This window comes from Pituophis catenifer, unplaced genomic scaffold, assembly GCF_029215685.1.
Source record: "Pituophis catenifer annectens isolate HBS135680 unplaced genomic scaffold, rPitCat1.0.hap2 SCAF_3, whole genome shotgun sequence".
In the NCBI taxonomy this organism is placed as follows: domain Eukaryota; kingdom Metazoa; phylum Chordata; class Lepidosauria; order Squamata; family Colubridae; genus Pituophis; species Pituophis catenifer.
Window position 1 is genome coordinate 133170935 of NW_027256883.1, and position 26071 is coordinate 133197005.

Below are 26071 nucleotides of genomic sequence, written 5' to 3' on the forward strand. Positions count from 1 at the left end.
AAGGGAACAATTTTCAAATGTAGCAAATAAGAAAAAATAAGCTAACTTTTACCCTGTGCATATCTTTATCAATTGCTAGCCAATCTTAGATCAGCCATTCTTTCTCCATCTATGAATAAAAAATCTCTCATTGATCAATAGATGTAACTATTACCTGTCTACTAGCCAGGTGTCCCAATACAGAGACGTTTTTGTAGTTAGTGCTGAATAAAAATGTTCCAAATAACATTTGGAAAGCTTTAAAAAGAAAAGGAACACACCCGACTTTTCCCCATCTCCTTCCTAACTACCATGCCTTAAAAGGCTCAGTTAAAAATGAGCAATCAGGCAAATTATTATGAAGTATGCAGCCTAATAACTTTTACAAACTTTTTTACAAGCCTGCCATAGCCTCTTTTGGGCCAAAAGATTTTCCATATCCATGATAATAAAATAGTGTAAAAAATCATCTTTATCATAAAGTACATTTTGCCCCTAGAGGAATTGCATAATTGTATATATTCTAATTGTTATTTGTATGCCACCATCCATATTCAGTTCAAGGAGTTGCCAAAAGAAATTAAATTGTGAGAATATGTATTTATTTTATATTATGACAAATAGAAAGTCCACAGTTGGGCAAACTTTTCAAAGGAAAAGGTGAAATGTTTTGAAATGGCATTTCTAAAAAGATAGATACAAAGTATATATATAATATATATATATATATAATTCAAGGTTGACTCAGCCTTCCATCCTTTCGAGGTAGGTAAAATGAGGACCCAGATTGTGGGGGCAATAAACTGACTTTGTATAAAAAAGAACACCGCTTTGGGGGCCGAAAGCCCTACTAAGCAGGTATATACAAAAGTATGAAGGCTATTGCTTAATGCATTGTAAGCCGCCCATGTGTCTCCGGAGAAGGGCGGCATATAAATCGAACTAATAATAAATAAATAAATAAATAAATAAATAAATAAATAAATAAATAAATAAATAAATAAATAATACAAAGAAACTCTTCAGCCACCCTGGAAACCAATAAAAGGCATATTATTTGAAAAGCAAAAGCAAAAACAAGCCAATATCACTCAAAACCATTAAAGGAAAATCCAAAATTCCCTGTTTGCAAATATAAATGAAACCTCAGTTTAGGGGATTTTGATACAAGAGGCTCTGCACCCAGCAAAGCAAATTTCTTCTGCAGTTTGTCATTCTTACAATGATATCATTGCCCTTATAAGTGAACTTATAAGTTCACTTATAAATACCAACTCATTCTGATAACCCATTCATAGTGGTGGGTTGCCCCCGGTTCGGACCGGTTCGCAAGAACCGGTAGTAAAACCGGTGGGAGGCTCCGCCCACTGACCCCGACATCATCAGGAAGCGCGCGGCCCAGTTGCAAACTGGTAGTAAAAGTAAGTAGAACCCACCCAGGGGTTCGGGTTAGGGTGCGAACCTCGCCCTGTTGCAAACCGGTAGTAAAGATAAGTAGAACCCACCCAGGGGTGGGTTCTACTTACCTTTACTACCGGTCCGCAACAGGGCCGTGCATGCGCAGAAGCTTCCTGATGACGTCGGGGTCATTGGGCAGAGCTTCCCACCAGTTTTCCTACCGGTTTTTACGAACTGGTCCGAACCGGGGGCAACCCACCCCTGCCCATTCAGTTAGGCATTGGATTTTCTCAGGCTGTTTATGTGGCATCATCAGGAAGAAAGGAAAGTATGTAATTCAAAGACTGGCAAGCAAGATGTTCTTGAAATCTGGATTAACTGTACTATCTCAAACTGCTTAGCAGAGGTGTATATAGTAAACAAACTTTAAAAACAGTTTCACACATAGGCTCTCATTCTATTCTACCTCTGCCACCAAGAAACATTCTTCAGAGATTTATCATTAATTTAGGAATAGAACTCACCCACCTTCCAGCCCTTTGTAATTAAAGCTATTCCATCAATTTAATGAATTTTCCCTCTGGCCAGATTCTATCATGAGATAGAGAGAAACAACCAGTTGAAGCAGCAGATACAGGGGCTGCCTTTCTGCATTTTTCTGTCTTGGAGGACACACTTATAATGCCCTCTAACCAACATCTGCGCTTCATGGGTGATAAAGGATGCTATCCTTTCAGAAGCATCCACAAAGAGGGTGTAAAAAAAATAATAATCAAGATGCAGCAGACTGATCAACACATTATTCCTGCTCTAAATGTGCCAATGTTGGCACACATATACATGAGATATTAAATTTATACACCGCCCATCTCTTAGAGGTGGCTCATGCTACCAAAATCATCTTCTTGATTTTATTTCCCCTGCTCTGCCTAGACACCACTGTACCCTATCAACAATTTTAAGGTTGTTTAAAGCAATTAAAAGATTAAACTCCTAATCTTCTTGACTTCGGTATATTAAATAGCAAGGGTAGAATCATTTTATCCTGTGGTTTAGGCAGCAAATGTTGTTAAGTGTGTTAAATGTTGTTAATATATTTGTAAAACTATATATTTGTAAAAAAACAGAGAAGCATCTTTAGACTTTAGGAGATTCTTTTTTTCCCCTGAAATCAGAGTAAATGCATGCTTGACATATTCTGCATGTGGCAAAAAATATATAGAGAAAAAATAAATGCATGACAGAACCAAACCATTAACAGCAATTTTACTAGGAAATTTTTCATTTATTGTAACTAGGTATTTAAGATCTATCAAAAATAAAATGGAAAGACTTGTCTTGTAATGGAATTCTGAAGTTTTCAAAAGTAGATTCTTTCCATGGACATACAGTGACTTCCTCAGTCTATGCAGAGAATTCTGGGTGAGGTCGTTCAGATGAAAGCAGATGTCACTAAATCAATATAGTATATTTTTTCCAAGGTTCTTTGGAAATCACGAAAGGCTAGTCCTCGACTTACCACAATTGAGCCCAAAATTTATGTTGCTAAGCGAGACATTTGTTAAGTGAGTTTTGCCCCATTTTACGATCTTTCTTGCCACAGTTGTTAGTGAATGCAGTTACTTTAGTTACTTTAGTAACATGGTTGTTAAATGAATCTCGTTTCCCCATTGGCTTTGCTTGTCAGAAAGTCACAAAAGCTGATCACATTATCCTGAGACACTGTGATCATCATAAATATGAACCAATTGCCATTTTAATTTTGATCACATGACCATGGAGGTGCTGCAACATTCGTAAGTGTGAAAAATGGCCATAAGTCTTTTTTTTTCAGTGCCATTGCAACTTTGAATGGTCACTAAATGAACTATTGTAAATCAAAGACTACCTGTATAAAATGCCTGCTCCTTTACTTCTGTTTAAGACAGTTATTTTTTCCACCAAAACTTTTTCCCTCCATAGCACAGTCCCAGAAAGAACAATTTTTCTGCGCAATGAATATATTAGATATTCTGTAATGCCCCATTTCTTATCATCTATTTTCTGTAAAACTTTCATGATATCTCAGTAATATAATTCTAAAGATTTGAAACTGTTAGGTTTAATTATTTCTTAATTTAGTTAATCACATGTTATTTTTCTATCCATATGCTCCTCGCAAGCCAATTTACAGTACTTTTCAGTACAACATTAAACAATAAAAATAGCCAGTTAGTAAAATATGATATAAAACCAGATAGGAAAACAATAATAAAACTGCATAAAATATCACTGAAAGAGCCAGCAAACATTAATGATCACGTTCCAGTCAGAAAGGGAAGACTAGATTATGAAAGTATTGTTTCAACATTTCTGTTACAAGCAGGCAGCATGTACGAAAATCCTTAATGTTGGTGCCACCACTAAGAAGGTCCTGCCTTCTCCTGTTTTATCCATGCACAGAAAACAGGTAAATAAATAGAGTTCCTGGTTCGTAATATAAATTACTATAAAGAAAAGGAAAAGAATACAAGATTTAAATCAGGGGTCTCTAAACTTGGCAACTTTAAGACTTGTGGACTTCAACTCCCAGAATTCCTCAGCCAGCTTTGCTTTGCTGGCTGAGGAATTCTGGCAGTTGAAGTCCACAAGTCTTAAAGTTGCCAAGTTTGGAAACCCCTGATTTAAAACAATCAAGAGATAACAGACAAGATCATTAACAGCTTTAGCAAATGACAACTTAGCTCAATTGAAGATAAATTGGACAGCATTTTAAAGCATTCTGAGACTCCACCTTAATTAACTAACTCCCTATAACTGAATGTGGAAAAATTTCTTACAGTTTCTGTTATGTCCTTATAAGGACATCCGCCCTGATTGGCTGCTAGCCATCGGGCGGGAGATTTGAACCCCTGTCAAGGGGCGGTGCGTCTGCCGGGAGCGAATATAAGGAGAGCTCCGGCAGCGCGCCAGCAGTCTTGTCTTGCTACTTTTGTAACTAATAAAGTTATTAAATGTATCGAGCTGGTCACGTCTTCTGTTCCTGCGCCTGATCTAACACTGGCGACGAAGGACTAGAGAAGAGAACCTGAGAAAGACTCAAGGCACGATCGCCCACAGAGCTGAAGTCACCACACCACAGCGACTTCCAGAATGGCTACCCCGCAAGCCCCGATGACAGCGCTGAACCCGTTCGACCCATCCCGGGAGAAGTGGAGGTCATACATGGTCCGATTCCGACAGTTCCTGCGAGGTAATGGCTACCAGAACCTCGACGATGAGCGGAAAAGAGCCCTCTTCCTGGCTCATTGCGGATCGGACGTCCTAGAGATGGCGATTGACCTCGTGGCACCCAGGGACATTGAGGAGATGTCCTGGAACGACCTGCAGGAAGTCCTACAGGAGCACTATGCACCTACAGGCACCCCCATCGCAAACAGGTTCACCTTCCAGCAAAGAAACCAGCGGGAAGGTGAATCCATCAAGGAATTCGTGGCAGCGCTTCGCCAAATCGCTGCCAACTGCGAGTTCGACAACGTGGATAATGCCATCCGAGACCGCGTTGTTTTTGGAATGAGAGATGTGGGGCTACAGAAGAAATTCCTCAGCCGAAAGAGGATACCGCTCAAAGACGTCCTCGACGAGGCGACAGCAGCCGAAACATCCGAGCAAGCAGCCGCCGCGATGATAAAGGCAAGAGGGATCCATAAGATCCACAAGTCGGGCCTGACCTCATCAGACGAGGCAACCACTCAATCCGAGTCAGATGAGGAAATGGCCGTCCACAAGGTCTCCCGCCCCCCCAGGCGGGAAAACCCACAGCATGGCGACCGGGGAGAACGATGCGGCAGCTGCAGAGGCGACCACCCCAGGGCGACCTGCAGATGGAGGGACGCGACCTGCCGCCGATGCCTGAAGAGGGGGCACATCGCAGAGGCCTGCAGAGCCACCGATCCAGCCCCGGAACCGCCCAGACCACGATTCCGGGAGAATCGCAAAGACAACCAGAGGACATCCAAACGGTCCTCAAACCAGTCCCGGCGCGGGGAGGAGGACTATCCCCGAAATAGAACGGTGCACCAGACCACCATCACTCACACAAGCGACGAGGGGACCACCAAATTCCATGTGACGCTGCTGGCAGAGGGGTCACCGTGCAAGATGGAGGTAGACTCCGGATCCGCCTACTCCATCATGGACTGGCAGCACCTAAAGCAGTTGAAGCCATCCTACAAAAAGGCCCAGCTGAAAACCCCAAAGCCGAGGCTTGTGGACTTCAACGGAAACCCCATTGGAATCCTGGGCAGAGCCACCATCCACATCAAGTACAACGAGTTCAACGGAGAGCTGCCCATCACCATCGTGGAGCACAGCCGACCGAACCTGTTAGGTGTGGAGTGGTTTAAGCCGCTGGGGCTTTCCATCGAGGGCATCCACGAAATCCACAGGGATGAACTCGACACCATCATCGAAGAGTTCAAGGAAGTCTTCGATGGTAAGCTGGGGAAATTTGTGGGGAGGCCAAACTCTTTTAATCTGGATAAGGGAATCACCCCAATTAGGCTCAAGCCCCGCCGAGTTCCGTTTGCCCTGCGGCCTAAAGTAGACGAACAGCTGGATAAGCTGATCGCCCAGGGCGTCCTGGAACCGATCGATCATGCCTCATGGGAGACTCCCATTGTGACCCCACTGAAGCATGATGGATCTGTGCGCATCTGCGCCGACTACCGTTGTACCATCAACAAGGCGTTGGCACAGAGCGCATACCCAGTCCCAGTGGTGCAACATCTGCTGCATTCCCTGGGAACTGGCTCAATTTTTGCGAAACTGGACCTGGCCCAGGCTTACCAGCAACTGCCAGTAGATGAAAAAACGGCGGAGGCACAAACAATTGTCACGCACAGGGGGGCATTCAAATGCAACCGCCTCCAATTTGGAGTCAGCGCTGCCCCCGGCATTTTCCAATCAATGATGGAACGCCTTCTCCAAGGCGTTCCAGGGGTGGTGCCATACTTCGATGATGTGCTCATCTCCGGTGGCTCAAGAGCTCAACTCCTTGAGCGGCTCAGGCTTGTCCTGCAGCGATTCAAGGCCAAGGGCTTGAGGGTCAGACGGGACAAGTGCATCATAGGAGTACAGGAAGTCGAGTTCCTGGGCTATCTCATTGATAGCACTGGCATCCACCCCACCAAATCAAAAGTGGAAGCAATCCATGAAGCTCCAAGCCCAAAAAACAAAACGGAGCTTCAGGCTTTCCTTGGGTTGCTCAACTTCTACGCCATTTTCTTAAAACAGAAAGCCACAGTTGCTGAGCCACTCCACCGCCTGCTGGGGAAATCGGCTTCCTGGAAGTGGGGCCAGGAAGAGGAAGCAGCGTTCCGGGCCATCAAGGGACTATTGACGTCCAAAAGCGTCCTCATTCAATACAGTGAGACGCTGCCCATCAAGCTGACCTGTGATGCGTCGCCGTATGGGGTGGGGGCAGTCCTCAGCCACGAACTGCCCAACGGCACGGAAGCCCCCATCGCCTACTTCTCAAAGACCATGTCCGGCGCAGAACGGAACTACAGTCAGCTGGACAAAGAAGCCCTGGCCATCGTGGCTGGAGTGAAGCGCTTCCACGAATACCTCTACGGAAGACGCTTCACCATAGTCACCGACCACAAGCCACTCCTGGGACTCCTCGCAGGCGACCAACCCACCCCGACCTTCATGTCTCCACGGATGATGAGATGGGCCATCTTCCTAGCCGGCTACTCCTACCGGCTCGTGCACCAGCCAGGCACAGCCATAGGAAACGCCGACGCGCTCAGCAGATGCCCGTCGAAAAATCCAGTCGAAGACCCAGCCCCCACGCTCCACCTATTCCATATTGATGACGACGCCAGCTGTCCGGTGTCATCCGCAGATGTGGCCGCTGCGCCTGATCTAACAGTTTCCAAGATTCTGTATTTACCCTAGACTAGTTTGAAAGATATCTTATTGAAATCATAGATCGTTCTTGCTCCCTTGATTTTCTCCACCTGAGTGGAGCTTGACACATATTGCGGAGATGTTCATTAGATAAGCAGTACTTAAGGCATCAAGGAATTATTTATAAATGAAAATTAGTCCTTTGAGTGTGACCTATAAACCAAGGAAGCTGATGCACTCCTTGGTAGACACACCCAACAGAAATCTGCTCATTACTGTTTCCTTCAAAAACATCTCCACATAATGACCATTACAGTAATCTATGACCGAGAATAACTGGTCCATGGATATCAATAGGCCAGTTCAGTCTTAGCAAAGTTGGTAAATTCAATCAGCATGTTAATAAATTAAGTTGAAAGCACCTTTTGCCATCACACTTAGCTGAACATGCAGACCTGAGCCTGCTGTTCTAGGCCCATAGAAGGTCAAATATCCTCCAGTCAAATATAATTATCAACAGTTAACAGCTCATCTTTATCTGGATTCAGCTTTACTTTCTTTTTATTCAAATCACAAGATGGTCAGAGCACGAGTCTACCATAGCTATTCTAATTTCACAGCTGTAACATCTAGCTGCGGAAATGAATATCATCATGCTCAAGGTTCTCACAAAATGTAGAGGGAGGGGGTCTGGTCTTGGTTCCCTCATTTATTGGTTTAAGCTTTTTGGAACTTATTTTTAATCACACAGATACAAATTGTACTTATGGTAACTATTTTGTTTTTTTCTGAGTAACAGGATCCTATCAATCAATATTTTTCAACTTGAAAACACTTGGACTTTAACTTCCAGGATTCCCCAGCCAGCTTGCTGGGGAATTCTGTGAGTTGCAATCAATACAGTTTATCAAATTTAAGTTTATCAAATTTATATATCTCACTAGGAGTTGCTAAGATTGAGAAATAAAGCTATAGTTCATCTGCACATTTTACACCTTAATCTCTGCTGAATGTAGTGTCTTTTAGCAAATGAGTTAGTTTGCCGTCGGCAAAGACCAAACTGAAGCTATAAATAGGTTTTTAAAATGTGGTAGTCCATAGCTGTGATGAGGGAGACATAGCTAAGTACAGTAAAAAGGCTTTGGCCTAGTCTGTTTCCAACATTTTCATGCATTGAATGAAAAGAGACTTTCCATCCAAATATTTGAAATTTGTAATAAGCTTTCTTCACCTCCTTTTAAACTAACAGTCTAACAGTAACAGAATTGGAAGGGACCTTGGAGGTCATCTAATCCAACCCCCTGCTCACACAGACCTGTACTAGGGATTTGAACCGCTGAACTGCTGACCTTTCTGATCGGCAAGTTCGGTGTCTTAGCCACTGAGCCACCTAGTCAGGCAAACTCATCCGATACGCCTTTCCTCTCTGCCCCTCTCTGTTCCAAAGCTGACTTTGCAGTTCATACTGAGCAATCATCTAGTTTAGAATATATGAGCCCAGCAATTGTGGTTTGTAAACTGCTTATATGTGCAAACCAGACCACTATAGCTTCTTCCAAAAAAAACACCCCAAAGCAAACCACCATCAATTGCATTTCTTTGGGTTATGTGTTCTTTTTCACAGTTACCTCTTTCAACATGCCCTCCTTTGCCCTTCCTTTCCCAGGACAGTCTGATTGTCCTCTACAGGGTAATAACAATGCAGCCAACAACAGTGTTGGAGGCTCATTGGAGCAAAAGATTTTAGTTAGTGGTTACGTGGTTCTTAGGTTACAAGAAAGTCAACAAGTAAGTGCCTGAGGGCCTTCTATCTGCCCTGTTCTCCTGTGATAATGAGGCAATAAAGACAGCACTTCCAGGAATTTAAGCAACTGCCTGCAAATCTTTAGCACACTAAATAATTCCTAAAGATGAATGTAATTACCTTTAATCCCATCTGTTAATGAGCACTGCAGTTGCAGCCTATGAATGCACAAATATCTAGCACCTGCATAAAAACCTAGCAGGCTAGGAATCTTAAGCAGACTAGGCCCTGTTATTTTTGATACATCTAAAATGGCTGATTAGGAATTGCTTTGGTGTTGTTATTGCCGTCATTAAGCAGATCTAAGGCAGCCATGTCAATATAATATATGGACTTTTTTTAAAAAAAAAATAACATCATTATGTATACCATCTCCCACTTTTGCTATTTTCAGGACAAGAGGAAACTGCAAGAAGAAATAACTCAGAGACGCCTTAAAGTAGAAGAAGAAAAGCTAAAGCACCAGCATTTAAAGGTAAATGTTCTTTTCTTTTTTCTTTTTTTTTTCTTTAGAAATGTATGGCGTCCAAACAAGATTTTGTGATGGAGGAATAGCAGACAGAATACTGAAACTCTGTGGCAGCCTGCTCCATAGTGTCACTCTATATTCATTCAAAGTCCCATGCATAGTACAACCACTTGCTGTTCTCTTTCATAGATAAATAGGTAGTAGACTAGGTGTTATCTATTCATTTTTTTACTCCTGGGAGCTACATAGAGTCAATTTAAAGTTGTGGTTAAGGTAGTGGCCTAGAAACCAGGTGAGTGTTAAGTTTTAGTTCTGTCTTAGTTATGAAAGCAAAATAGTAGCTAATGCCCTTATTTATAAGAATACCTCTAGGCCCCAAACACATTCCAGAAGATTGATGGTTGGCTGTAGACTAGTATTTGGATTTTAAACTTGTTTATCTGCCAATCTCACAAGTAGACACCAATTTGTTAACATTCTAAATGTGTCCACCAGGCCAAGAAGTTGGGAGATGTTACTAATTCAGCTTTCCATGTCTAGAGAGAAAATCTAATCTACTGTATGCTTAGAATTATGCTGTATGAATATGCCTTACACGTTAGTCTTTTATTTCAGCCTATCATTCCAACACTGTATGTATTGAACTAACCCAATTTAAATAAATTGTATAATCAATACAGCTCAAGCTATAAATATCTACCAATAATTCATATTTCTTTAATGGTTACAGCTTAAATTCTATTTATGCATTTTGAACTTCAATAGTTAAAAAAAGCCAACTCCATTAAAATAAGCTTAGAGGATTTTAGGAGACACACAAATGATTGGCTTGTGCTGCTTGGTCATGTTATTTCAGATGAGATCATTGTCAGAAATAATTCCTGTATAAAGTATGGCTCTGCCTATGTGTATGTGTTTCCAACAGGGTGTGTTCACTCTAAAACTGGCACTTTGTTTAATATACCATAACACTGAGATCCAAGAAAGCTTCAGACCATGCTAAAATTCTCACACAGTAACTGATTTTATCTGGCAAAACTTTAGTCAATTATAATAATGGGTCGAATGAAAAGATGTTTTAACCCCGCTTCCCACACCTTGGGGAGTCATCTGCAAATTTTACACTGATGTTAAACCTGCCAAGTTGCTTGGAATGGAATCTCAATTACAGATGAATCAAACGACAAGCCTGACATAAATGAAAGGGAAGAGGAAAAAATGACGACATGCTCTCAGCTCGGCTTATCAAGGACAGCTTGACATTTCATAGCATATTCAAAACGGAACCAACCTAAACTCCCCACAATGCTTATTTATTAAAAAGCAGTCAAAAAAAACCATGCCAGAATCATAAATAGAGCCTTTCCCAGGGGACAAGAGAACAAATGAGAGTATTTGATTGTCAGACTCGGCTACAAAAATGTGAGAATTGTTAAAGTTGCAGAAATAATCTTTCTCAGCTTTTCCAGTCTACCCACACTGGAAAAATCTACAGCAACAAAGGAATGTTGCTAATGGATTTTGCTCGGATTGCTCAGCCTGTCCCATCACACAAGTGTTTTGGGGATCAAATTGCTAATGTTCCAGGGCTCTTTTCAGTTGTTGACTGCCACTAGTCTTCACTACACTAAGAGGCACACATCAAAGCAGCAATCTCTCCTCCCAATCTATACATAGTTACTGAACTAGCTTATGGTAGGGTTCATCTGGTTTTGCTTGGCTGTATAAATTGTACTATTTTTTATTATTATTATTACGTTCATCTGTATCCCGCCTACTAGAACATCTCTAGGCAGCATAGCAGTAATTGTGGGTTGTTCTGTGAACCATGGATGAAGAAACTATGGCATAGCATGAAATATATGTACAGGCAGTCCTCATTTAATGACATTGAGAATAGAAACTCCATTGTTAAGCAATACACTCATAAGTTTTAAAAAAAAAAACCATGTGACTGTGCCACTTAGCTGTGACAGTTTCAGCAGTTGGTCATGGATAGCAATAGCACTTAGACTTATATACCGCCTCACAGTGCTTTACAGCCCTCTCTAAGCAGTTTACAGAGTCAGCATATTGCCCCCAACAATCTGGGTCCTCATTTTACCGATCTTGGAAGGATGGAAGGCTGAGTCAACCTTGAGCCTGGTGAGATTCGAACTGCCAAATTGCAGTCAGTCAGCCTGCAATTGAAGTAGCCTGCAGAACTGCATTCTAACCACTGTGCCACTGCGGCTCTTAATGCCATAGTTAAGCAAGGACCATGTGGTTAAGTGAGGACATCCTGCCAGCTTCCCCATTGACTTGTGGGAAGGTTACAAATCATTAACAGATTACATGACTTCAGGATGCTGCAAGAGCCATAAGTACAAGATCTTCTTATAATGACCTCTTATTCAGCACCATCTTAAGTTTGAACAGTAGCTGAATAAGTGGTTGTTAATCAAGGACCACATGTGAATGGATAGATGCATGCATGCATGCATGCATATTCTCCCAATGTGATCCAGAACCTTGACTGAACCTTCCAACTAATTAATTTAGAGCTGGAACTCAAGGGTCAGTTTCAGATATTCATAAGCATGGCTTGATCCAGAAAAGAAAGCCTACAGCCAGCGTCAGATTATGAAATCAGCTCCACAGGAAACTCCTTTTGAGATAGATATGATTAGCTGCAATTACAGAATCTTGCAATTCTGTCTCTGTGCTGTACCTCCTTATGTCAGGGTTCCAAGTAACACTCCCAACCACCCAAAGGAAAGTCGAAGTTCCTTACCCCGCACCCACATGTCTATCACATGGTCCAATCAATCCACTGTCCCAACTGGAGATGCCTCCCAGTCATACCACTCCAGGTGCAGGCTGAACATCCTTGACTCTCAGAGAAAAGAATGTTGTCATGGCTAAATAACTCTGTCAACTCCATACAACCCCCCTCCCACTTTCCCACAGCACTAAGTGTGGCAGCTCTGAAGATCCAAAAGAAAAGATGCCCTCCAGGGCTGTCACCTTATTGTTCAGTGAATTAGGGAGGCAACATCCATTTCTGAATGTTATCTTACTGTTCTGGGCTTAAAAATGCTTCAGTCCCTTCTGCTTAGGCAACAGTTTCTGCATATCCCCATTAAAATCTTCTTCTTTACTCTACAATTTCTCCCTTCCCAAACCAGGTCATGAAATACATAGAGACATAGCAGTACATCTAAAAGGGACTTCCATGTCATTTCATTAAGGTCCACTTAATGAAATTCTACAAGACAGGGAAGTCTTTTTTAGAGAAAAAGAACAATCAATTACCTACTCTCTGGGAAATCCTTTTACCCTATTGAAAACCACCCTCTGGATTTGTTTGAGTCTGTCCTTTTTGAACTGTAGTACTCAGGACTGAACATAGATCTCCAAATATAGATTCTATCATAAACTGATGTTAACCTTTATTAGATGTTTTTAATCCCTCCTTTCATAAGTAACTCAAGGTGGCGAAAATACCCAATACTCCTTTTTCCTCCTATTGTCTCAATAACAACTGGCCTAAAGTCACCTAGCCAGATTTCATGCCTAAGGTGGGACTAGAACTCACAGTCTCCTGGTTTCTAGCCTGGTGCATTAACTATAGTATTAGCCCAAATTGGCATCATTATCATAGTAATCAAGCTTAAGTATACTGGAGATTTCCTATATAATTTGTGGTTTACTATTAGGTCTGGATATGTTTCTTTATTTACTATACTCATTATAAATATTTCAAATTTCATCATTTCTGCCAGAAACCCTGATTATATTAATTCTAATGTTTAAACAAAGGTTACATCTTGTTCTTACTATCATAATTTAGTAACAGTATGCTCTATATTAAATAGAATTATGGCATTACTTTTAATATAAATCTTAACATTCTATATTATTATCACAGTCATAATTTCCAGTTTTATCCAATTCAACAGGATTTAAAATATTATTGATAATAACAATTATATGTTTATTGTGCAGAGTTTTAGATTCTATTATACCGTTTCAAGAAAATGTAATTAAAGAACAGTCAGACATTTCTTTGTAAAAGACATAATTAAAAAACCGATGAATCACTGAGAGAATCGGAGTTTAATTGAACAGCTGTTCTAATAAAGAAAGGTCAGATCTACTCTTGGTTACAAGCTGAAAAACCCGAAACAATGTCGCTTTGGCTCTCTCCTGCCAATATTGCCATCTTACAGCTAGGTTCCTGATTGCTGTTTTGAAGATATGTCTGAAGTACATGAAATTGTTGTCCACTTTTCAGATTAATCTCCCTAGTGCCATAGTGAATGCAGCATCAATTTGGGAGATGTCAGCTGTAGGTCAGCCTATATAAAAGCAATTTATTCTCCTTTAATCATGTCTGTCGATGTAAGCGAAGAGCAGGCAGAACTGGGGAACGGACTTACTGTAAACATCTCATCACTTTATAGTCATTGCATTCCCACAAGCAGGCCAAGTCCAACTCCTCCTGAATTCTGGTGCCCTTTTCTGGTGCCAGTTTACTGTTGAACTTTAGTTGACAAGATTCTTGTGTATAGGCTTGAATAAATCGTCTATGCTGCAACCTTATGAATGATCCTGATTCTTTATATCTGACGTGGTATACTTTGTAGATCAGTGGTGGGTTTCAAAAATTTTTACTACCGGTTCTGTGGGTGTGGCTTGGTGGGCGTGGCAAGGAAAGGATACTGTAAAATCTCCATTCTCACCCCACTCCAGGGAAAGGTTACTGCAAAATCCCCATTTCCTCCTGATCAGCTGGGATTTGGGAGGCAGAGAATAGATGGGGGCAGGGCCAGTCAGAATTTTTACTACCGGTTCTCCAAACTACTCAAAATGTCTACTATCGGGTCTCCAGAACTGGTCAGAACCTGCTGAAACCCACTTCCGTTGTAGATATGGGGAACTGGGAGGAATAACAAATTTTGACTTAGCAATAGCATTTAGGCTTCTATACTGTCCCATACTGCTTTACAGCTTTTTCTGGGTGGTTTACAATATAAGCATTATTTGCATATTGCCCCCAACAATCCGGGTCCTCATTTTACCAATGTCAGAAAGATGGAAGGCTCCTTCAGTCAATCTTGTAGCCCTCTCAGAATCAAACTCCAGGCTGTAGGCACAGTTTGCCTACAATACTACATTCTATCCACTGTGCCACTAGGGCTCCTTAAAATGTTCCTGTGGGGTGGGGGGAAGCATTTGGATACCGCTGAAGAAACAAATCAACTTTGGTGGTTTCCCTTACAAGATTATTTTCATGAAAGAGATTATCTTTTGTGAAAAGATTGTCTGACATCTTTCAATGTAAGCAGGAAGCAATATTTTCAGACTAGTTCTTGAGTTCTCCATCTCGGATTAGGCAATTGCGTAGGATGTTTTAGGATTCACCCTGGAAGGCTATCTTCTCCCAATCAGAAAATAGAAGAATAAATGGAATTGTAGTTGCTATACAACCACAGAATTCATTTCTTAACCCCTTCAGGACAGTTCAGATGCTTGGATGTTTAGTTGCCTAACAAACGTGTGTGTGTGTGTGTGTGTGTGTGTGTGTGTGTGTGTGTTTTTAAAAAAATAACAACAGGAAACTCCTCAAATCTAAAGCTTTGGCAGGAATGGAGGAGAACAAAACAAGACCACAAGGATGTTACAATAGTTATTGTAGTACTCTATTCAGAGGCACATGCTTTCAAGAAAATATGGGTGTGCATCAGATTCAGAAAAATCCATAACCTAAACATCTTGATTGAAGCAAATTCAAGAGCTATCCAAATTCAGTTCCTCTGAATTGGAGAAGAGCTTTATTGATCTAGAGTAGCCAAAATCAAGACTCTAATAGCACCTTTTAGTCCTAACAAAAGGCATAAGTTAAAAGGCTTCACTTCACTTCAGATGCATAATGTAACTAAACTGAACTAGGATTAAAATTGGGTTGAGGGAAAGACATGGTGATTATTCAGAGGCAGGTAACATGTGGAAATGATTACAAACAATTTATCAATTAACAATTGTAATATGTAATCTTTTAAAAACCCATTGTGTCTATTGAGACTTTCTAAGATACATTTCTATGTATGCAAGTTCCACAGTTTCTTGTTAATTGTGTTGTTAAAGTTCCTTTTTCCCCAAAAAACAGCTATGGAATGCCCTAGCAGGTTACAATAATTTGCTATTACTTTATCTTCTTTTGAGTTCTGTTGTCAAATTTTGTGAGCATTACTCTTGTTACACAAATTTGGCTTATTTATTTAATGTAGATCCAGAGAAGCATTACTAGCTTATAATGACATATATCCACATTAGACACACTTTCACCCACTCTTTCTCTAATCTCATATGAAAGTGGTTGAGACCTGTGATGGTGTTGTTGACTTAAAGAGGGTGATGTGTAAACATGAGTTTGTTAAAGGGCCTGATTTCCAAGTTGGTATCACTGTCCTGTTAATTCTTGATACTTATGAGAATCTGCTTCAGTGTTCTTAGGTTATGTGCAAATACTCCTGCCACCCAATACTTGAGAAAATACAGAGTCATTTGTCTAATATGGGATGTAGCTTTTAAATTATACATTTCAGTGATTTGAGCTGTGTGCTGTACAGTAGATGACAACCAAATGTGTTTTGTTTTGTTTTGTAATCTGTCTTTAACAAGTTCTCTTGAATATCAGCTGGACTATATTGATTTGCCCATTGATCTCATTTGGTGGATTGTTCATAGCTTGGGCTAATTCCATTTTTTTGGCCATCTCTTCAAGTGGGTCAGAACAAATGTACGGTAGTTATAATTTAGAGCCTGGCTACAAATAATAGATTGTGGTGTGTTCTGGATGGAAGCTAGAAGCATGTAAGATTCATATGATCTTTCCTGCATAATGTGGCCTTAAGATGTCCATTGTGAATTGTACCATGACATGAAGGAATGGATTTATTAGAGACTGAGCTTGCTGACAGATTTGATGATTCATTTTCATGGGTCCATATGAAATGTCAATAATAAATCTCAAGTAAAAGACTTGAGACTTGAAATTCTAGGTCACCCACAAAGATGCTGGCATATTGTGCCACGTGTACCACTGATCTGAAAATATGTTGCAAACAAGAACAAAGCAATTGTTTCCCATTGCTTTTATTAGTGTGATGTCAGAACTATGATGCTAATGTGATGAGAAAAAAGAAAGGATCAAAGGAGATTATGTGAAGAAGAGACCCACCCAATGAGGCTTGCATTTCCTGTATGGATGGGAATGACCAATCAGTTGTTACAGGAAAGGTTAGCTCCACTAGCTTTCCATAACCTCAGTTGCCCTTTGGTTAAAAGCAAAACTTTCTAAGCTAAAGGAGATTTCACAGGACTGAGGAAAAGACACTTGCAAAATAAAAACGTATCAATTATGTAACTTATTTTATTTATAACTACTTAAGTCCCTGTTTCATTAAAGAAATCCCTGAGCAGATACAATAAAACAAAGCAATAAAGAACACTAAATTTAGAAGTTAGAACTGTGCAAAATGATAAAAATTAAAGACCAAGAGGCTTCCGGTTTGGCTTCCATCGCCGCCACATGGTCCTTTGAGACCGCCAGCCCCGTCCCCCTTAAAGAGCCGCCTTTACATCTGAAAGGCGGCTCGAAAAACTCAATTTCCTCAAGGAAATGTGAGACAGAGCTGGCAAGGGCAGGTAGAGCCCTCTGCGAAGTCCCCAGAGTTTTTGTTTTACTCTTGGGGACGAAGCAAGATGAGGCTCCCTCTTTTCCTCGCCGCTGCTCCGGGCTTCGGGTGAACTCTGCTTTTTGCAGAGTCAGGCGACAGGACCAAGCCATTCAATGAAAATTAACAGATTGTTCAAACAAAGAGGATGAGATCTGGACTTTGGACCCTAAATCGCAAGTATTTCTAACAATTTTATAAGCGAAGGAAAAAAAGTTTAAAATGGCGACTGGCTGAGGCTTGAGAAGAAGAAAGCTGAAAGCGAAAGTCCTTCCGCCTGAATAGTTTAACAAGCTACAAAGTAGCAGAAAGAATAGCGCTGGCTAGAATTGAAAAGAAAAATTTCTACTTTATGTTTCTTTCTTCTTGGAGATTTGATATTGATATTGTTTGGAGAGAAGTCTTTTTCTTTAAAAAGAGTTTGTCTGTGTGACAGGATGGCGTTAAAACTAACAAAGCCAGACAAACAAGCAGCGGGGGGGGGGTTCCCCCATGTACAAACCACATGAACAAGTTTTGAATTTGCAGACTCAGAAGAATGGTTTTAACCTAAAAGAATTTGTTTTGGAGGAGATGGCAAGACATGATGAGATTGTGAACCAGAATCTTGAAAAATTCAGGCAGGAAATTAAAGAGTTGGTACAACAAAAATATGCCAATTTGAAACAACAGTTTGTTACAGCTTTGAAAACTTTTTCAGAAGTAGTTACAAAGATGGACAAAGATATTAACTTAGAACTAGAGAAAGTTGATCATAAGATTTATAATTTGGACAATAAAATACAAAGAATTGAAAATGATTTGATGAATATTCAAGGCATGAGCTCAGAAGTAAAGTTAAAAAAGGAAGCTGATCACGAGACTTACAATGCAGATAATATAGAACAAAGGATTGAAAAATGATGCAATACAGGTCCATGGAATTTGCAGTCAGAATGAGGGGATTACAGGAAAATAATAGAGATAATTTGAGAAAGATAGCTGCTGAAGTTCTGGCTGTAATTTTAAAGGTTCATCCTGAAGAGGTATCTTGTAAGATTGACAAGGCCTACAGAGTAAACTCTTGGATTGCAAAGCAAAGGCAGTTGCCTAGAGATGTGGTGATTTACTTTACAGATAAAGGAATAAGAAATGATATTGTGCAAAAACCTTTTAACTCTACTTTAAAACTGAATGGAAGAAAGATTTGGATATATAAAGAGCTGCCGCCCAAGATGTTAAAAGATAGAAAGCAATTTGGATTTTTGGTGACTGAGCTAAAGAAACAAAACATCCCATTTAGGTGGGATGCTCCAGTTGGTATAATATTGAGATATCAAGGAGAAAGATATCAATTAAATACTGTTGAAAAAGCGGAAGAATTTTACTACAAGGTTCTTAAAATGGATTTAACATCTCCATGTATGCCATCTTTGTTAGGAACACAGGAGGGGAATAAAGAAATGCAAAATGAACAAGAGACTGAAACCCAGGCTAAGCAGATGGAGATGGAGATAATGGAAAAACAACAAGTTACAGAGGCTCCTTTGGACGAGCCGATTTGGATTCTCCTTTAAAGGTTATAGCTGGATTATTTACAAATACAAGAGAGGCGGCTTTGGATTTTAATGCAATGTCTCATCAAGTTGCAGACCAGCATGGAAATCAATCAGTTGATATACAAGTTATAGAAAGGCATCCAGGATGGAGATCTAAACCACAAAAAGCTAAAAAAAGAAGAAGCAGGTCCTACAAAACTAAAAAATTTTAAACTAAATAACAGTCTAATGCCAGTTACTTAAGAGACGATTAAATTGAAAATATAGCTGAGGTAAATTATTGACTTGTACAATTTTGAGAAGAATGACAGATCTCTGCAGTGCTGTGCCTTAGGGATGTGGAAGAAGGCCTCTAACTGAGTGGACTGGAACTTTCTATATTGTATTCTTTGTAAAACGGATTACATATATGCTGAGCTATAAGCCACGAGAATTATGGTGGGGCATGCAGAAGATCTGGTTGTTACCCCAACTTGGTGGTTGGAATTAATAATCTAGATGAAAGACATTACAGAAGATATTATATGGATTACAAATTTAAAGTCATTTGAGGATTCTGTTTATATATGGAAATATTTTTTTAGTGGTGTGGTGTGGGCAGAAGAATGGAGATATTAAAATATCATGTATGGTAGACCTGTAGCAAATTGGGTGGAGATAGGTCAGGCTACTGATTGTTAAGCTTAGTAAAAGGGATGTTATGTTTAGATATAAATATATGTAAAAAATTTGAATTAAGAGATATATGTATGGGGGTGGAGGAAATGGGTAGCTTAGGAATTGAATAAATGCTAAACTAGGAATTATTATAAAATTTTATAGCTGAAGATTGTTTTGAAATGTATAACATAAGGGGGATATAATAACAATGTTAGAAAGAAATGGTCAGTATGTGGGGGTGGTGTAAAAGGATGGTAAAGTATTATTTAACTTGATATTAATGATTTTGTTTTGAAGAAGCCATGGGGGGAGGGGAGGGGGAAGGGAGGTTAGGGAGGAGGGGGAGGAGGGGCGGGAAAAGGGGGGAAAACTTGTATTTGAAAAAACTTTTTCAATTAAAAAAAAAAAAATTAAAGACCAAGACAATAACAGAAGCATACTAACTGACGTAGCAGCTTAACTTTATCCTAAGGTTTGGTAAAGAAGAAGATACCTTAATTTTGCAAGTTAACTGGATTTAATATCTATCATAAATGAAGTCAAAATCAATATTAAAAAGGCCCTCTTTGAATTGCTGCATAGCAAATGTTTGCTAAACACAAAACTTCAAGGAGATGTTGTATACTTCTTAATTGCCAGGTAGGTTTACAATATAATCTTTAGTTTTTAAAAAATCCCAGGTCACTGATCAAAAGGCAAAGTTATAGAAGATTGGTCTTATTTGGGGGATTTTCTTTGTTTATTGGTCCTTAATCTGTCACAGAATCTCATTAAGTTCTCGGGGAACCTTGGAGTTCCACAGAACACTTTGAGAAGCCTTAATCCGTTCCACCATACGAGTTATGAACCTATAAAAGTATAAGGCTCCATTTGTTGCACCTCTTCATCCTATCACTTTTTTCCAACCAAAAATAACATCTTCCCCACCAAAGCTAAAATAGCTGATCAGTCATAAAAGAATTCAGCAGGAGGTAGAATCTCAAAAGAGGCGTTCTAAGATATTTTTGCTTTAAACATTTCTTCAAAATATAATACAGAACACTAGAAACACGGCTATCCCCAGGCAAGATTTATTTCAATTTATGGAATGATGGGTTGCTGAAGAATTATTACAGGAATTCTTTGCTTCTGGCTACTTGAGGGACTGCACATATCCCATGCATGCGTGAAGTCTTAATGGCAGGAGTTCATGCTACTAGCAACAGCAATAACAGTGAAGTGGAATGTGATCTATACAAGGCAAGTGTAGCCTTCTGCCATTCATGTCATTCCGAAAGTCTTAGCTTATCACTTGGTATTAGTATCTTCTCTTTGGTGTAATATACCGCAAGATATTTAAGAAGGCACTGCATAACATACAGAGTTCACACTTACATGTTTCTCATCTGCTTCCATGTATACATGAGAATTCACCTACACATGAATGAAACAATATGTAGATTGTTTTTTATCTCTAACCCAAGCACAATACATTTCCCGTTGAGCCAGTTCAAGGGAATGATTGATGAAAGGAATGGGACATATATCATGTGTGTTTTGTCTATCTTTAGACACCTTGCTCTTTCCCATTGCTTTTCTGATTTGTATTTTCCCATCCTCCACTTCTTTCGGATTAATTTTGCTGCTGTTCTCATCACTCAGCTGTTGGCATAATTATTTTCAGATCATGCAGATGTAGTATTCCTGAAGTGCTCATGATTACAAGATAAGGAACATAAAACGGTCTCCCTCCCTCTGCTATTGTCTCCTCTTTGATCCTTACAAATGCACAGATCAGCATGATGCAAGAGGAGAGGGAACCTGTGATTCCCTATAGTTGATGACTTGTAGCTCCTAGCATCTCCCAGCATTAGCTGTGCTGGCTGAGTCCTCTGAAATCTATAGTTCAGCAAGATCTGAAAATCCAGAGTTTCCTACTCTGCAGGTTGCTTCATTGTACTTAGTGGAGTTGATTGAGCTATTTATATCAGAATTCATTTTTTAAAAATGTCTGGCATTCTTTGGCCACGCTCCATTCTCAAACTAAACAAAATAATCTGGTTTTTTTCCAGAAACTTCACATGGCAGTTTGCTTATAACCATCACACCAAAATGGTAGGAAATTACAGGTAGTCCTCGACTTACACAATGGAGCCCAAAATTTCTGTTGCTAAGAAAGACATTTTTTAAAGTAAGTTTTGCCCCATTTTCTTGCCCCAGTTGTGAATCACTGCAGTTGTTAAATTAGTAACATGGCTTTTAAGTGAATCTGGCTTCCTCATTGACTGTACTTGTCAGAAGGTTGCAAAAGGTGATCACATGACCCTGGAACACTGCAATGGTCATAAGTGTGAAAAACATTTCATAAGTCACTTTTTTCAGTGATGTTGTAACTTTGGTCACTAAATAAACTGTTGTAAATCGAGGACTACTGTGTACAAATGAAATAAGATTATGCCTGTCCAGCTGTTCCTGCCTCCCATAGAATAAGAAGGGGCAAGATGCTGAGCTTGTCAATCAAAAGGTCAGCAGTTCAGTGGTTTGAATCCCTAATGCCGTGTAACAGGGTGAGCTCCCGTTAGTTGTCCCAGCTTCTGCCAATCTAACAGTTCGAAAGCAGATAAAAAATGCAAGTAGAAAAAATAGGGACCACCTTTGGTGGGAAGGTAACAGCATTCCATGTGCCTTTGGTGTTTAGTCATGCTGGCCACATGACCACAGAAACGTCTTCGGATAGCGCTGGCTCTTTGGCTTTGAAACGGAGATGAGCACCGGCCCCTAGAGTCGGGAACGACTAGCACATATGTGCGAGGGGAATCTTTACCTTTGCCTTTAAGGAAAGAAGGCAACAAGTTAGTTCATGGAACCTTAGCAACTTCATTGATAATGATAACAAACAATAACATTCATTTGCTTATTCTTCAGGACAGAACTGACATCTAGCTATGACGGCAGAATGTCCTAGAAGTGTGATAGACAGATGAAATTCTTAATCAGTGTTTTTAAATATATATCTGTAGAAAAAAGCTTTGCGTGAGAAATGGCTCTGGGATGGATTAAGCACTCTTTCTCCAGAAGAACAGAAAGAAATGCAAAACCAACATCGGGAAGATCAACACCGAATTAAGAAACTGGAACAAAATATTTTCAGGTACAACATACATTTTCTTCCTTATTAATGTAGGAATATAAGCCCTTGGGATCAGAACAATGTTTTTTTTTTCTTAATAGGAGGATTAATATTTATGTATGGAGCCATAGTGTTAATAACAACACTAACTTTATAGTTAAGATATCTAACATGAAACAGAGCAGAATATAAAAAGTACTAACTTTATTACACCAGGCAATGCAGAAAAAAATAAAGAGTAAATGTTAAGCACTGGTCAATTATTGACAAAGTATTAAAACTTCTATCATTCCTAATAATTTATTCGCTTCATCATTAATGATTACATACTCAATATTGGAAGTAGTGACCCTTTGAGAGCTGTATGCAACGAAATTGCATTTTAATGTATGCCGATTAGTGTACATTCGAAGTGCCAATAAAGTTATTCTAAGTCTGAGTCTGATTTGATAGCTACCATAAAAAAAATCTGATAGTAACAAAACAGCAAAAACTTTATAAAATTAGATCTGCTAAGGCTAAGTCCAGATCAAAATGAGCTACCACATAAATATTACAAACCGATAGAATATGTTGCCTTGATACTACAGGGAGTCTTTGAGTTATGACCACAATGGAGCCCAAAATTTATGTAACTAAGTGGAACATTTAAGTGAGTTTGTCCCATTGATACGACTTTTCTTGCCACATTTGTTAAGTGAATCACTGCAGTTGTTAAATTAGTAACATTGTTGTTAAGTGAATCTGGTTTCCCCATTGACTTTGCTTGCCAGAAGGTCACAAAAGGTGATCACATGACCCCAGGATACTGCAACCGTCGTAAATGTAAATCAATTGTCAAGAATCCAAATGACCATGGGGATTTTTCATAAGTGTGAAAAATCACTTTTTTCAGTGCCATTGTAAGTTCGAACAGTCACTAAGTGAGCTGTTGTAAGTCAAGGACTACCTATATTGCAATGGCCAAATCTTTGTGTGACAAATATACTATCAGCCTAGGTGATGGTAAGCCATTTGATCTAATTTTGCTAAAAGTGATCCAGTATTTATTATAGCTAAGAAAAGTGATCCAGTATTTATTATAGCTAAAGGCCACCTGGAATTAAAACTGGTGTCACATTTCCATAACAAGTTCTCTATTGTCTTTTGAATAAAGATACCCTATAACCTTTGGTGTTTAATGTAAAAGGAAGGAAATTTATAACCCCTTTCGGGAAAAAATAGTCCACTTTCAAACCAACATGGGAAGTTCTCTTAATCATGTAATTCTAAAGCAGGTGAAACTATCATTCAAAAGTTCAAGCACTAACCTGCTTCTATTTTTTAAAACATATTATTTGGAGCCATATTTTACTGCAAGACATCCAGTCTTGAGTTTTAGAGAGAATTTCCAGTCTTGAGAGTAGTATTATTTGAAATCACTTAAGGAACCTGCAGGAATTTTTCCTGAAGATAAGTTTTAGCTTTAAAAGCTGCCTTGATTTAAATTGGAATTGGAATTGCCTAACATTAAAAAACCTGAATTATAGCTGAAACAAACTTCCCACCACCAAGGTAGAAAAAGCAAAACAGAACAGAGCAAATAGGTTCAATGTTCTGGAGTGCAAAGCTATGGTAGCAAAACCTAATCATGACTGTTAGAACAGTCTTCCCAATAATTATAAAATTTCTAATCTGTTCTGCTGGCTGGAATAGATATCCCATCTATAAACAGTTTTTTTCGCTCCAAAGCCAGGATCATGAATTTTCCTTAATTTTTTTTTTTTTCCTTTCAGAAATCAGAAAATGTAGCTACAAAGCTCCTCAGCCCTAACCTAGTTTATGGTAATAGCACATTATCTCTGTTTAGCAACACACAAATTTTTTTCTGCTACCCAAATTTGATGAGTCCTCTCCTGCTTGAAATAAAAAATCTTTTACTTTAAATTATAGTTTTTATAATCTACAGCCACTGGCCAATCTGGGTTACACTAATGGAATTAATGTCAAACAGATCTTGGATATCCCAGATAGTATGTTCCCTGCTTAAAGTTCTGGCTAATGTCTTTATAATAATATTAAAATGATATATTATTCTCTCCTTTTCCCAGGCTAGCTCCAGGAAGACCCATTGTTCTTAGGGAACTGATAGCTACCTTGTTTCCCCCAAAATAAGACATCCCCTGATAATAAGCCCAATTGGTTTTCTACGGTGCTTAGCATGCTAAAAGGAGACTGTCCAGAATATAAAATGGAAAAATTTCTTTCCATCACCTTGGTCCATTTCAGAAAAAATCCCTCAGTAATTCAGATCCTTAGAAGGTAATAATGGGACGTGGGCTGAGATTTTGTTTAGCAGATTTCTGCATTTTTAAGCTCACATTTTGAGATCATAGCCCTAACATAAGCTCCTTCCACACATCTTTTTTTTTTTACTAATTTTTTAAATTTTAAAAAATGTATAATGCCGCCCATCTTTCATAGTCTGGGCAGCTTCCAATCAAAAATTTAACAAATATTAAAAATTGTAAAATACAACCAGTTAAAACTTACAAAATTAAAACAAGAAAAATCTGAGGCAGATCCATGTTAACATGCCATCATCTCCTAAAGCTTGGGGGTGGGGGGAGGACATGTCTTTAGATCCTTACCCATCCTATCTGATCTGTGAGATGAGTTAGATGTCCTTCAGAAAAGGTGATCCAGCAAATAACCTGGCCCTACTTTAAAGGGTTAGAGTTAGACCAACACCTTGAATTGCACCCATAAAGAAACTGAGAACCTGTGCAACTTGCGCAACAGAAGTTTTGCGCAGGCAAACCTAGGGTCCCCATTACTGTGCGCACTGCTGCTGTCTGGATCACTTGAAGTTTCTGGGTGATTTTCCAGGGCAGCCCCATGTAGCGTGCATTGCAGTAATCTACCACCTTTGCCTTCTGAATTGCCACCGGTATTTTTCACCACGCTCTGGAGTTCTCATTATTGCCAATAATCTTCTGCCCTTTGCTTAAGCCTATATTATTTTAACCTGTAACTAAAATAATATTTCAAAAAGCTGACAGGTGCCCTGCCCTTTTCTTGGCTCTTGTGTTGACTTTATCCATGTTGGTGGGAGAGGGGAGTGGTGCAGAGAAGGACAAAGCCAACCCAGCCCTCTCCAGGGGCTCTGCAAAGCTGCTGCTTTTGTTGCAAGGAGACCTCAGCAAGCCTCCGCCTGCCTTTGCTTCAGAAAGTGAGGAGAATCCCAGCTGCCAAGAGTTCCTGAAAGTGGGAAACCGCCTATGTTGCAGCTAATGAGGGGACACAAAGCAGAATCACATTCTCTGTGTTTCCTTTGGGCCGGTGGCTATACCAATCTTGTTTAAATGATTCAACATGCAGCAATAACGGCAACCAAAGAAGCATTATTGGGGTCATAGCTATCAACAAAGCAGGGTTGGTCTGGCACAGCTTCTCCATATGGAACAGGTGCTGGATTTGGGCAATCCAAGTAATAAAGAGTTTCATCTGTTTCCCCAACTC

The 26071-nt window shown here is 39.7% G+C and overlaps 1 protein-coding gene across 1 annotated transcript in view; it reads left to right on the forward strand.

Moving 5' to 3' along the window:
* Positions 1 to 26071, forward strand: part of PALMD (palmdelphin) — a 41300-nt gene that overhangs the window by 916 nt on the left and 14313 nt on the right. The window contains exons 2-3 of the mRNA XM_070941193.1: positions 9468 to 9548; positions 22461 to 22591. Coding sequence (XP_070797294.1) covers positions 9468 to 9548; positions 22461 to 22591 — 212 coding nt within the window. The remainder of the gene's footprint in view (positions 1 to 9467; positions 9549 to 22460; positions 22592 to 26071) is intronic.